This window comes from Pristiophorus japonicus, chromosome 12, assembly GCF_044704955.1.
Source record: "Pristiophorus japonicus isolate sPriJap1 chromosome 12, sPriJap1.hap1, whole genome shotgun sequence".
Taxonomy (NCBI): domain Eukaryota; kingdom Metazoa; phylum Chordata; class Chondrichthyes; family Pristiophoridae; genus Pristiophorus; species Pristiophorus japonicus.
The window spans coordinates 199,535,603-199,548,318 of NC_091988.1; the positions used below are offsets into that span (position 1 = coordinate 199,535,603).

The following is a 12,716-nucleotide window of genomic DNA, read 5'->3' on the forward strand; positions in this document are numbered from 1 at the left end:
GAAAATGAGCATCAGAAATCAAAGTTTAATGTACTGTGCATTTGGAACTAGTGTAGATCAATGAGAACCAGGACGATGGATGAGCAGGGCTTACTGTGGGACAGGATACTTGCAGCAGAGTTTCAGATAGGTTGGAGTTTATGGAGAGTGGAAGATGGGAGACCAGCAAGGATAGCATCAGAACAGTTGAGTATGCAGACACGTGAGAGATTTTCAGCGAGTGAGGGGCATAGGTGGAAGTTAGCAATCTCTGGGATGGAGAGGACATGGGGTACGGAACTGAACTCAAGATCCAACAGGACTTCTGCCAGAGCGAAGAATGGTCTGATTAAGCCTAAGAGAGTGATGAGGGAGGCGATGGAATAGTGGCAGTAGAGTGGGGTTTGTGGAATGGGCCGAAGACAATGACGGTGGCTTTGAAGGCAAGAGGGATGATTCCTGAGGAGGAGAAGCCAGTACAATGTCAGCCAGCAGCGTACGCTGAAGATCCAGGAAGCAGGAGGTGGGTTTCATGGACAAGCTGAATTTGGAACACAGGAACAGGCCATTTAGCCTACTTGAGCCTACTCTGCCTTTCAATGAGGTCATGGCGGATCTGCAACCTAACTCTATATACCAGTCTTTGGCCCATATCCCTTAATACCCTTGGTTAACAAAATCTATCAATCTCATATTTATAATTAACAATTGACCCAGCATCAACTATCATTTGTGGAAGAGAGTTCCAAACTTCTGCCACACTTTGTGTGTAGAAGTGTTTCCTAATTTCACTCTTGAGTTTGGAAAATGATGGAAAAGGTGAGGTAGAAACTGCGGAATGATGGTAATTCAAGGCTAGCACCATTGGGAGACGAGGAGGGGCAAGAGAAAATGGGAGACAGCTATATGGACTGTCTCAATCTTGGGAATGATGAAATCCTTGTGCTCCTTGCATTTCATGTTTGGGATGACGATGGAAAGGGTGAGGGGTTTAGGGATAATGCCTTTCACGACCACTGAACAGCCAATGAAATACTTTTGAAGTGTAGTCGCTGTTGTAATGTGGGAAACGCAGCAGCTAATTTGCGCACAGCAAGCTCCCACACACAGCAATGTGATGATGGTCAGATAATCTGTTTTTCTTATGTTGATTGAGGGATAAATATTGACCAGGACACCGGGGAGAACTCCCCTGCTCTTCTTCGAAATAGTGCCACGGGATCTTTTACATTCACATGAGAGAGCAGACTGGGCCTCGGTTTAATGTCTCATCCGAAAAACAGCACCTATAAAAACAAAAGAACATAAGAAATAGGAGCAGGAGTAGGCCATACAGCCCCTCGAGCCTGCTCCGCCATTTAATACGATCATGGCTGATCTGATCATGGACTCAGCTCCACTTCCCTGCCCGCTTCCCATAATCCCTTATCCCCTTATCGTTTAAGAAACTGTCTATTTCTGTCTTAAATTTTTTTCAATGTCCCAGCTTCCACAGCTCTCTGAGGCAGCGAATTCCACAGGTTTACAACCATCTGAGAGAAGAAATTTCTCCTCATCTCAGTTTTAAATGGATGACCCCTTATACTAAGATCATGCCCTCTAGTTCTAGTCTCCCCCATCAGTGGAAACATCCTCTCTGCAGCCACCTTGTCAAGCCCCCTCATAATCTTATACGTTTCGATAAGATCACCTCTCATTCTTCTGAATTCCATTGTGTAGAGGCCCAACCGACTCAACCTTTCCTCATAAGTCAACCCCCTCATCTCTGGAATCAACCTAGTGAACCATCTCTGAACTGCCTCCAAAGCAAGTATATCCTTTCGTAACTGTGGAAACCAAAACTGTACGCAGTACTCCAGGTGCGGCCTCACCAATACCCTGTATACCTGTAGCAAGACTTCCCTGCTTTTATACTCCATCCCCTTTGCAATAAAGGTCAAGATTCCATTGGCCTTACTGATCACTTGCTTTACCTGCGTACTATCCTTTTATGTTTCATGCACAAGTACTCCCAGGTCCCGCTGTACTGCAGCATTTTGCAATTTTTCTCCATTTTAAATAATAACTTGCTCTTTGATTTTTTACTGCCAAAGTGCATGACCTCACACTTTCCAACATTATGCTCCATCTGCCAAATTTTTGCCCACTCACTTAGCCTGTCTGTCCTTTTGCAGATTTTGTGTCCTCCTCACACATTGCTTTTCCTCCCATCTTTGTATCATCGGCAAACTTGGCTACATTACACTCAGTCCCTTCTTCCAAGTTGTTAATATAGATTGTAAATAGTTGGGGTCCCAGCACTGATCCCTGCGGCACCCCACTGGTTACTGATTGCCAACCAGAGAATGAACCATTTATCCCGACTCTCTGTTTTCTGTTTGTTAGCCAATCCTCTATCCATGCTAATATATTACTCCCAATCCTGTGATCTTTTATCTTATGCAGTAACCTTTTATGTGGCACCTTGTCAAATGCCTTCTGGAAGTCCAAATACACCACATCCACTGGTTCCCCTTTATCCACTCTGTTCGTTACATCCTCGAAGAATTCTAGCAAATTTGTCAAACATGACTTCCCCTTCATAAATCCATGCTGACTCTGCTGAATTGCCTGAATTGCTTTTCCAAATGTCCTGTTACTGCTTCTTTAATAATGGACTCCAACATTTTCCCAACCACAGTTGTTAGGCCAACTGGTCTATAGTTTCCTGCTTTTTGTCTGCCTCTTTTTTTAAATAAGGGTGTTACATTTGCAGTTTTCCAATCTGCTGGGACCTCCCCAGAATCCAGGGAATTTTGGTAAATTACAACCAATGCATCCACAATCTCTGCCGCTACTTCTCTTAAGACCCTAGGATGCAAGCCATCAGGTCCAGGGGATTTATCTGCCTTTAGTCCCATTATCTTACTGAGTAACACCTCCTTAGTGATTGTGATTGTGTTAAGTTCCTCCCCCCCCCCCCCCCCCCACATAGCCCCTAGACTATCCACTGTTGGGATATAGTTAGTGTCCTCTATCTTAAAGACTGATACAAAATATTTGTTCATAGTTTCTGCCATCTCCATGTTCCCCATTACTAATTCCCCGGTCTCGTCCTCTAAGGCACTAACATTTACTCTAGCCACCTCCGACAGTGCAGCACTGGAGTGTCAGTCTAGAGTTTGTGCTCAAAACTCCGGAGTGGGACTTGAACTCACAACCTTCTGATTCAGAGGTGAGGGTGCTGCCCACACTGTGAGGTGATTGGTCATGGAGAAAGGAACCTGAGACCATCTTTGCCCTCCAGGATAATCTTGTAATAATGAGTGGTTTTGGCTGCGGAGTGTGAAGTATGGTAATGCTCGACGTGGTAAAGCCAGATGTGAGGACGGATGGCTCCAGGTACACTTGAGTCCGTGACCCTCAAATGTATCACGAGCTTTTGACCTCTGGGACCTCTGTTCAAATCCAGCCCAGAATAGGGTTGCCTAGCCTCCAGGATCGTCATCGAGTCCCCAAGAAATGAAGATTCATCTCCAGCTCACTGCTGTGTGCAACAGACCTGGGAGAAACATCACAGGGATAGTAAACTATGGGCCGGAAATTGCTGTCGGAGGCTTCCTTCGTACAAACGCCTATGGCCCGAAGTAAAATCAACAAAACTACCTGTTGTTCCTGGAGGCCTGAGGCCTTCATTCGCTGCGCAGCACACGGGGCTCTGTTTTCCACGTACGGACATACATGTTGGAGTCACATGGGCCTGGACCACCAATCACTGTGCAGTATTCTCATTGATAAAAATGGGAACTCTGTTTGTACGAGCTTCCATTACTATCAATGAGAAAACCCCCTAAAATACCCAAACCCAGTACAATAAATTAAAAAAAAACCCTCACATATTTAAAATTAATTGAAAATAAATTCTTTTAGAAAAATATATATTTTTTTGAATTTAAAAAAAAAAGTGTTTTAATAGGGTTAAAATGAAACTTACCTTAATGGATGGGGTTTTTAATATAAGAATGAATGATTAAATTAAATTTTTCTATGTTTTAAAAGTGTTACGCTGGTAAAAGTAAGCTATGCGCCTGCTTTTACCAGGCGTAAAAGTTTGAAGGACATTCGCTGAACATGAGCTGGACACATAGCCCAATCTCTCCCTCGCAGATGTCCTTCTCCCGGACATTTGTAGAAGAAATTTTGACAGATCGGAAAAGCCGGTTTTTGGCGCATCGTGCCCTGAGAACCGGCTTTTGCGAGGCCTTGTGCGCATTTCGTACGGACCCAGCGAGGCTGCAATCTTCGGCCCAATGTGTGCATTTTTTTCATTTGTAAAAGTATTGGAGTTGAGGAAAACCGCTGTTTGACGGACAGCCAAGAATCATCCAATCGAGTGATGAAGAGTCTGTTCGCTCTCTGATTGGCAGGGCACCGTGAGGATGGACGTGTCTGGCGACCAATGGCGGGGTGGTGGGAGGTCATGTGATGAAACCTCTAGGAACGCACCCAGTCAGAATTGCCGTCCCCGAGGGATGGGATGAGAATCTCTCGTGAGATAAGGATCCGAATTGAAATATGTTTGAGCAGCGGCAGTCCTGTTCCTCGTGGGAACAGCACAAATTGGCAATCTGACTCAGAATGGCTGGAGTGGGAAATACAAATACAGTACCACATGAGTGCAGTAGGAGGTGCTCTTCTGAATTTGGGGCTGAGGTATATTCTCGGGGTAGCGTGGAGGAGATAAATTGTTTTTGTTATGTTGTTTGAGGCCAGGAGAACTCCTTGCTCTTCTTCGAAAAAATGCCATGTGATTTTTGTAAGTCCGCCTGAGAGAGCAGACAGGGCCTCAGTTTAACATCTCTTCTGAAAGACGGCAGCTCCGACAGTGCAGCACTCCCTCAGCACTGCACTGGGAGTGTCAGCCTGGATGTATGTGCTCAAGTCTCTGGAGTGGGACTTGAACTCACAACTTTCTGGTTCAGAGGCCAGCGAATGCTACCCACTGAGCCACAACTGAGAGGCTGAAGGAGGCGATTGCAGAGCTTAGAGCCTCGGCTGCAGGAAGTGGGGGATGGGCAGGAGTTGAAGAAATGTAGCGATCTTGGAGAGCGGTGGTTATGGAGGTAGGGAATCACATAGTTTATGAGAGTCTACACTCTTTACATAGTGCATGAAGTCACCATTACTGATACTAGCTCTTTATTCCAGATTTTATTTAATTGAATTTAAATTCCCCAGCTGCTATGGTGAGATTTGAACTTGTGTCTCATTAGTCCAGGCCTATGGATTAGTCCAGTAAGATAACCACCCTACCCCTAAATACACAGGTGCTTGGGGACAGGCGAATGTATGACAACATCAGGTTGTTTGGACTGGGAGGGATGCAGGCCAAGGGTCGGGGGGGTGCTTCCCAGGGAGCTTGTTCGGCCCTGATGTTTTGGGGTCAGTTAGAATCATAGAAATTTACAGCACGGAAGGAGGCCATTTGACCCATTTTGTCTGTGCCGGCCGACAAAGAGCTATCCAGCCCAATCCCACTTTCCAGCTCTAGATCCGTAGCCCTGTCGGTTAGGGCATTTCAAGTGCACATCCAAGTACTTTCTAAAAGCGATGAGGGTTTCTGCGTCTACAACAACAACAACTTGCATTTAAATTGCACCTTTAATGTAGTAAAACATCCCAAGGTGCTTCACGGGAGTGTTATAAGACACAAATTTGACACCGGGCCGCATAAACAGAACTGAGGGCAAATGACCAAAAGCTGGGTCAAAGAGGTAGGTTTTAAAGAACGTCTTAAAGGAGGAGAGAGAGGCGGAGAGGTTTAGGCAGGGAATTCCAGAGCTTGGGGCCCAGGCAACAGAAGGCACGGCCACCAATGGGTGGCCCAACCAGTCCATATGCTCCACTCGAGGCTCCTCCCGTCTTTCCTCATCTAAATCTATCAGCATAGCCCTCTATTCCCTTCTCCCTGATATGCTTGTCGAACCTCCCCTTAAATGCATCGATACTATTAGCTTCAACCCCTCCCTGTTCCACATTCACGTCACCCTCCGGGTAAAGAAGTTTCCTCTGAATTCCCTATTAGATTTCTTGGTGACTATCTTATATCGACGGCCTCTAGTTGTGCTCTTCTCCACAAGTGGAAACACTCTCTCTCTCTCTCTGTATCCACTCCATCAAAACTTTTCATAATTTTAAAGACCTCTATTAGGTCACCCTAATTCCAGATTTGGGAGCTGGGGAGGGGGGGGAGGCTGTGCTTGGTGGTGTTTTACTTTTGAAATCTGAAATTATTCTCAAAAAGAATGCAAAGTTGTCTCCCAGTGCAGTGGTGGCGAGCCCCCCCTGCAGGCGTCCCCGGCCCAGTGCAGCCCCGGCTGGTTCGTGGACCGCCAGCTCCCTCTGGTGGACTCGCCGATCCTTGCACCGGGGATGGATTTTTTTTTGCCCTCTCCATTTCCCATCGTCCCAGCCTCAAAACACAACAGAGAAGCTCCAAGATGGCGCAAGCAATTTTCGAGGCGTTGGCAGGTAGTAAAATGCAATATTCCCCCCCCCCCCCACCACCACCCTTTGCATTTTGCATTTTGCATTTTGCATTTGGATCCTCTGCCTTTGCATGCAACACGATTGTAATTTTATCTTTCTATTGCAATGCCTCGAGCGGAACAAAGGGCAGGAAACTTATTGTTCTGCAAATGTTGTTATTGCCCGTGCCCCCTGCACATCCAATGGAGGGTTGAGGCTTCGCTGCTGGGCAGGCGGAAGCGTTTCCCAGGCGGGCGCGGAGCTGCTTTCCCGGGGGGGGGAGAAGCTCTGGAACAGCAGCTCCCAGAGCAAAGGGAATGATGAAAGATGGCAGGAGGGTCAGGGCTTGTTGGAAAAGCCAGAGAGGCTTTTTTAAAAAAAAAACTAGGCAGAGTCCCAGCTCTCTGCTCACTCACAGGCTTCCATTGCAAATGCTGCATTTAAATAGGCATTATACAGAGCCATATACGTTCAGCAATTAATTGGTGAGATGTGCAAATTGATGCAGCAAGATGTCAAATGCTGGGCCACAGGACAGCTTGTGGGATAAAGACTGCTGCATCTTGTGTCAATGTTATTTTTATGTTAAAATGTGACAAGGGAAGCCGGCACTAAAGTCAGAAAGTGCCCAGAACACGGGGTGGGTAGAACAGAGGCAGTAAATGTAGCGATTGGTTGACATTCTTTACATGGTTTACGTGATCTTACTGAATGGTGGTGCAGGCTCGAAGGGCCGAATGGCCTGCTCCACCTATTTTCTACTTATGTTGTATGTATTCTGGGGGCAGAACCCCATAGCGGGGGGCGGGCAAGGGGGGGAAGAGACAATTTGAGTACAGGGGCAGGGAGGTGTTGCTACAGTTGTACAGGGCCTTGGTGAGGCCACACCTGGAGTATTGTGTACAGTTTTGGTCTCCTAACTTGAGGAAGGACATTCTTGCTATTGAGGGAGTGCAGCGAAGGTTCACCAGACTGATTTCCGGGATGGCGGGACTGACCTATCAAGAAAGACTGGATCAACTGGGCTTGTATTCACTGGAGTTCAGAAGATTGAGAGGGGACCTCATAGAAACATTTAAAATTCTGATGGGGTTAGACAGGTTAGATGCAGGAAGAATGTTCCCAATGTTGGGGAAGTCCAGAACCAGAGGTCACAGTCTAAGGATAAGGGGTAAGCCATTTAGGACCGAGATGAGGAGAAACTTCTTCACCCAGAGAGTGGTGAACCTGTGGAATTCTCTACCACAGAAAGTTGTTGAGGCCAATTCACTAAATATATTCAAAAAGGAGTTAGATGAAGTCCTTACTACTAGGGGAATCAAGGGGTATGGCGAGAAAGCAGGAATGGGGTACTGAAGTTGACTGTTCAGCCATGAACTCATTGAATGGCGGTGCAGGCTAGAAGGGCCGAATGGCCTACTCCTGCACCTATTTTCTATGTTTCTATGTTTCTAACCCTGTGGGGTGGAGAGAACCCCTTGGGTCCAGAACCCCTTCGATGGGGCTTTTTGCTCGTTCTGACGAAAGGGTCTGGACCAGAAATATTAATTCCTCCCCCACCCCGGATGGAGACCAGGCCGGGTGAGGACAACAGGCAGCTGTGAAGCACCTTGGGACGTTTTACTACGTTAAAGGCGCTATATAAATGCAGGGTGTTAGTCATAGAAAAAAATTACGAGACAGAAGGAGGCCATTCGGCCCATTGTGTCGGTGCCGATCGATAAAGAGCTACCCAGCCTAATCCCACCTTCCAGCAGACTCTGTAAGTCACGGCTCTTTAAGTACATATCCAGGTCCCTGTGGTATTTGTTGCTGAAGGGACGTTAGTCAACCAGTTGGGTTTTTACAACAATCCAACAGCTTCATGGACAATTTTACTGAGACCAACTTTTTTTTAAATCCTGAATTTTAATTCTGAAGCTGCCATGCTGGGATTTGAATTCCCGTTTCAGGATTGTTAGACCAAGGCCTGTAGATTACGAGTTCAGTAACAAACATTTTACAATTATATCCCGGCATTAGTTTAAACGAATTAACTGGAGCAAGGAAGGTACAACATTTAAAAAGTAAAGACTTGCATTTATATAGCGCCTTTCAGAACCACCGGATGTCCCAAAGTGCTTTACAGCCAATGAAGTGCTTTAACAAAATGTAGTCACTGTTATAATGTGGGAAACACAGCAGCCGCTTTGTGCACAGCAAGCTCCCACACACAGCAATGTGATACTGACCAGGTAATCTGTTGTTTAATGATGCTTGAGGGATAAATAATGGTGGAGCGATTAAAATCATGAATGCCACATCAGCAGATATCCGTGCAGGTGATTCATAAACTTGGTCATAGAGGTAGGTTTTAAGGAGCATCTTAAAGCAGGAGGGAGATCGAAAGGGCAGGGAGGGAATTCCAGAGCTTGGGGCCTCGGCAGCTGAAGGCACAGCCGCCGATGGTGGGGAGAAGGAAGTGGGGGATGCTCGAGAGGCCAGATATCGGGGGGAGGGGGGTGCGGCTGGAGGAGATTACTGAGATATATGGGGTGGGGGGGCGAAGCCATGGATCGACTGGGAAACAAGGATGAACATTTTAAAATCGAGATGTTGCTGAACCGGGATCCAATCACGGGTCATCATCTTCATTCAGGCGGCTTGTCTGACAAAAAAAAAGTTAAATGTTCTCTCTTGAACCGCTGCAGTCCGTGTGGTGAAGGTGCTCCCACATGTTGTTAGGGAGGGAGTTCCAGGATTGTGACCCAGCGACGATGAAGGAACGGCCGATATATTTCCAAGTCAGGATGGTGTGTGACTTGGAGGGGAACGTGGAGCTGGTGGTGTTTCCCATGCGCCTGCTGCCCTTGTCCCTCTCGGTGGTAGAGGTCGCGGTTTGGGAGGTGCTGGATGGAGACCTGTCACCGGTGTTGGAAGTAAAGTGAGGCAACCGACACACGCAGTAATGATCTGCGTTTGACTTCCGCAGATGTGTTGGTACAAATATGATGAGTAAAGCCTAGTTTGCTGTCTGGCCCCGTTCGACACTCGACTTGGTGCCATTGGGTGCCAGGTGCCTGATTCCTCCGCGGGCACAGTCCGATTGTTCCAGCCCTACAACCTTCCGCGATCTCCGCGCTCCTCCAATTCTGGTATCTTGCGTGTCCCTGATTTTCATCGCTCCACCATTGGTGGCCGTGCCTTCAGCAGCCTGGGCCCTAAGCTCTGGAATTCCCTCCCTAAACCTCTCCACCTCGCTCCTCCTTTAAGACGCTCCTTAAACCTGCCTCTTTGACCAAGTTTTAGTCACCTGTCCTAATGTGCCTCAGTATTAAATTTTGTTTTGATAATTGCTCCTGTGAAGCACTTTGGGACGTTCTTACAACATTAAAAGCAAGTTGTTGATAGAGTTTTCCTCCATCTCCCTCCCCAAACCCCGGGTCAGCGCCCCCTTGAATCGATGTGAGTAGCGCCACAAATATTTTGTATCAGTCTTTACGGTAGAGGACACTAACTATATCCCAACAGTGGATAGTCAAGGGGCTATGGGGGGGGAGGAACTTAACACAATCACAATCATTAAGGAGGTGGTACTCAGTAAGATAATGGGACTAAAGGCAGATAAATCCCCTGGACCTGATGGCTTGCATCCTAGGGCCTTAAGAGAAGTAGCGGCAGGGATTGTGGATACATTGGTTGTAATTTACAAAACTTCCCTGGATTCTGGGGAGGTACCAGCAGATTGGAAAACTGCAAATGTAACACCCCTATTTAAAAAAAGGGGGCAGACAAAAAGCAGGAAACTATAGACTAGTTAGCCTAACATCTGTGGTTGGGAAAATGTTGGAGTCCATTATTAAAGAAGCAGTAACAGGACATTTGGAAAAGCAAAATTAGGTCAGGCAGAGTCAGCATGGATTTATGAAGGGGAAGTCATGTTTGACAAATTTGCTAGAATTCTTTGAGGATGTAACGAACAGGGTGGATAAAGGGGAACCAGTGGATGTGGTGTATTTGGACTTCCAGAAGGCATTTAACAAGGTGCCACACAAAATGTTACTGCACAAGATAAAAGTTCATGGGGTTGGGGGTAATATATTAGCATGGATAGAGGATTGGCTAACTAACAGAAAACAGAGAGTCGGGATAAATGGTTCATTCTCGGGTTGGCAATCAGTAACTAGTGGGGTGCCGCAGGGATCAGTGCTGGGACCCCAACTATTTACAATCTATATTAACGACTTGGAAGAAGGGACTGAGTGTAACGTGGCCAAGTTTGCTGACGATACAAAGATGGGAGGAAAAGCAATGTGTGAGGAGGACACAAAAAACCTGCAAAAGGACATAGACAGGCTAAGTGAGTGGGCAAAAAATTGGCAGATGGAGTATAATGTTGGAAAGTGTGAGGTCATGCACTTTGGCAGAAAAAAATCAAAGATCAAGTTGTTATTTGAATGGAGAAAGATTGCAAAGTGCTGCAGTACAGCGGGACTGGGGGTACTTGTGCATGAAACACAGAAGGATAGTGTTGTGTATCTGTAAAGCATACACTCCCATGTTCCGCCACCAGGGAGCTCATCCCCTGAAGTCCCAAGGGATCCCAGCATCCCTTGGGGGCACTGTATATAAGCCGGCCCCTAAGGCCTGTTCCTCACTCTGGAGTGTCTTAATAAAGACTGAGGTCACTATTACTTTAACCTCCCTGTGAGCAGTCTCATCTGCGTTAGGAACACAACAACTGGCGACGAGTACACGAATCCAACGCAAAGATGCAGCAAACTGTGGGCATCCTGGAGAAGTTCTCGGAGGGTGAGGACTGGGAAGCCTATGTCGAACGGCTAGACCAGTACTTTGTAGCCAACGAGCTGGACGGAGAAGGAAGCACTGCAAAAAGGAGAGCGGTCCTCCTCACAGTCTGCGGGACACCGACCTACAGCCTCATGAAGAATCTTCTGGCTCCGATGAAACCCACAGATAAGTTGTATGAGGACCTGTGTACACTGGTTCGGGAGCATCGTAACCCGAGGGAGAGCGTGCTGATGGTGAGGTATCGGTTTTACATGTGCCAGCGATCTGAAGGTCAGGAAGTGGCGAGCTACGTCGCCGAGCTAAGGCGACTTGCAGCACAATGTGAGTTTGATGGCCACCTGGAGCAAATGCTCAGAGACTTTTTTGTACTGGGCATTGGCCACGAGACCATCCTACGAAAACTTTTGAATGTAGAGACACCGACCCTCAGTAAGGCCATTGCAATAGCACAGGCGTTTATGTCCACCAGTGATAACACCAAACAAATCTCTCAGCACACAAGTGCTAGCAATGTTCATAAATTAACTGAAACTGTGTTTGCGAGCAGAAATGTACAGGGCAGAAACCACGAGTCTGCAACTGCCAGCAGGCCTCAAGTGAGCCAGATGACTCAGAGTCCCAACAAAGGATGAATGCAAGGCAATTCACACCTTGTTGGCGTTGTGGAGGCTTCCATTCAGCCTATTCATGCCGCTTCAAAGGGTATGTTTGCAAGAGCTGTGGAACAATGGGGCACCTCCAACGAGCTTGCAGACGATCTGCAAGCTCTGCAAAACCTGCTAACCACCATGTGGCAGAGGAAGATCGGTCCATGGTGGATCAAAGCAATTTCGAGCCTCAGAGAGAGGAGGCAGATGCTGAGGTACATGGGGTGCACACATTTTCGACGAAATGTCCACCTATAATGCTAAATGTAAAATTGAATGGCTTACCCGTAGCCATGGAACTGGACACTGGCGCTAGCCAATCCATCATGAGTAAAAAGATGTTTGAGAGACTGTGGTGCAACAAGGCATTTAGACCAGCCCTGAGCCCCATCCACACGAAACTGAGAACGTACACCAAAGAGCTTATCACTGTCCTGGGCAGCGCCATGGTCAAGGTCACCTACGAGGGCACGGTGCACAAACTGCCACTCTGGATTGTCCTGAGCGATGGCCCCACACTGCTTGGAAGGAGCTGGCTGGACAAAATCCGCTGGAACTGGGATGACATCCGAGCGCTATTACATATCGATGAGGCCTCATGTACCCAGGTTCTTAACAAATTTCCTTCCCTTTTTGAGCCAGGCATTGGAAACTTTTCCGGGGCGAAGGTGCGGATCCACTTGGTCCCAGAGGCACGGCCCATTCACCACAAGGCGCGAGCGGTACCTCACATGATGAGGGAGAGAGTGGAAATCGAGCTGGACAGGCTGCAACACGAGGGCATCATCTCCC

General features: G+C 47.2%; 1 protein-coding gene across 1 annotated transcript in view; it reads left to right on the forward strand.

Moving 5' to 3' along the window:
• Window positions 1–6,425: 6,425 nt before the first annotated feature.
• Window positions 6,426–12,716, forward strand: part of znf341 (zinc finger protein 341) — a 49,772-nt gene continuing 43,481 nt past the window's right edge. The window contains exon 1 of the mRNA XM_070896409.1: window positions 6,426–6,489. Within this exon, the coding sequence (XP_070752510.1) occupies window positions 6,459–6,489 (31 nt within the window). The 5' untranslated portion in view covers window positions 6,426–6,458. The remainder of the gene's footprint in view (window positions 6,490–12,716) is intronic.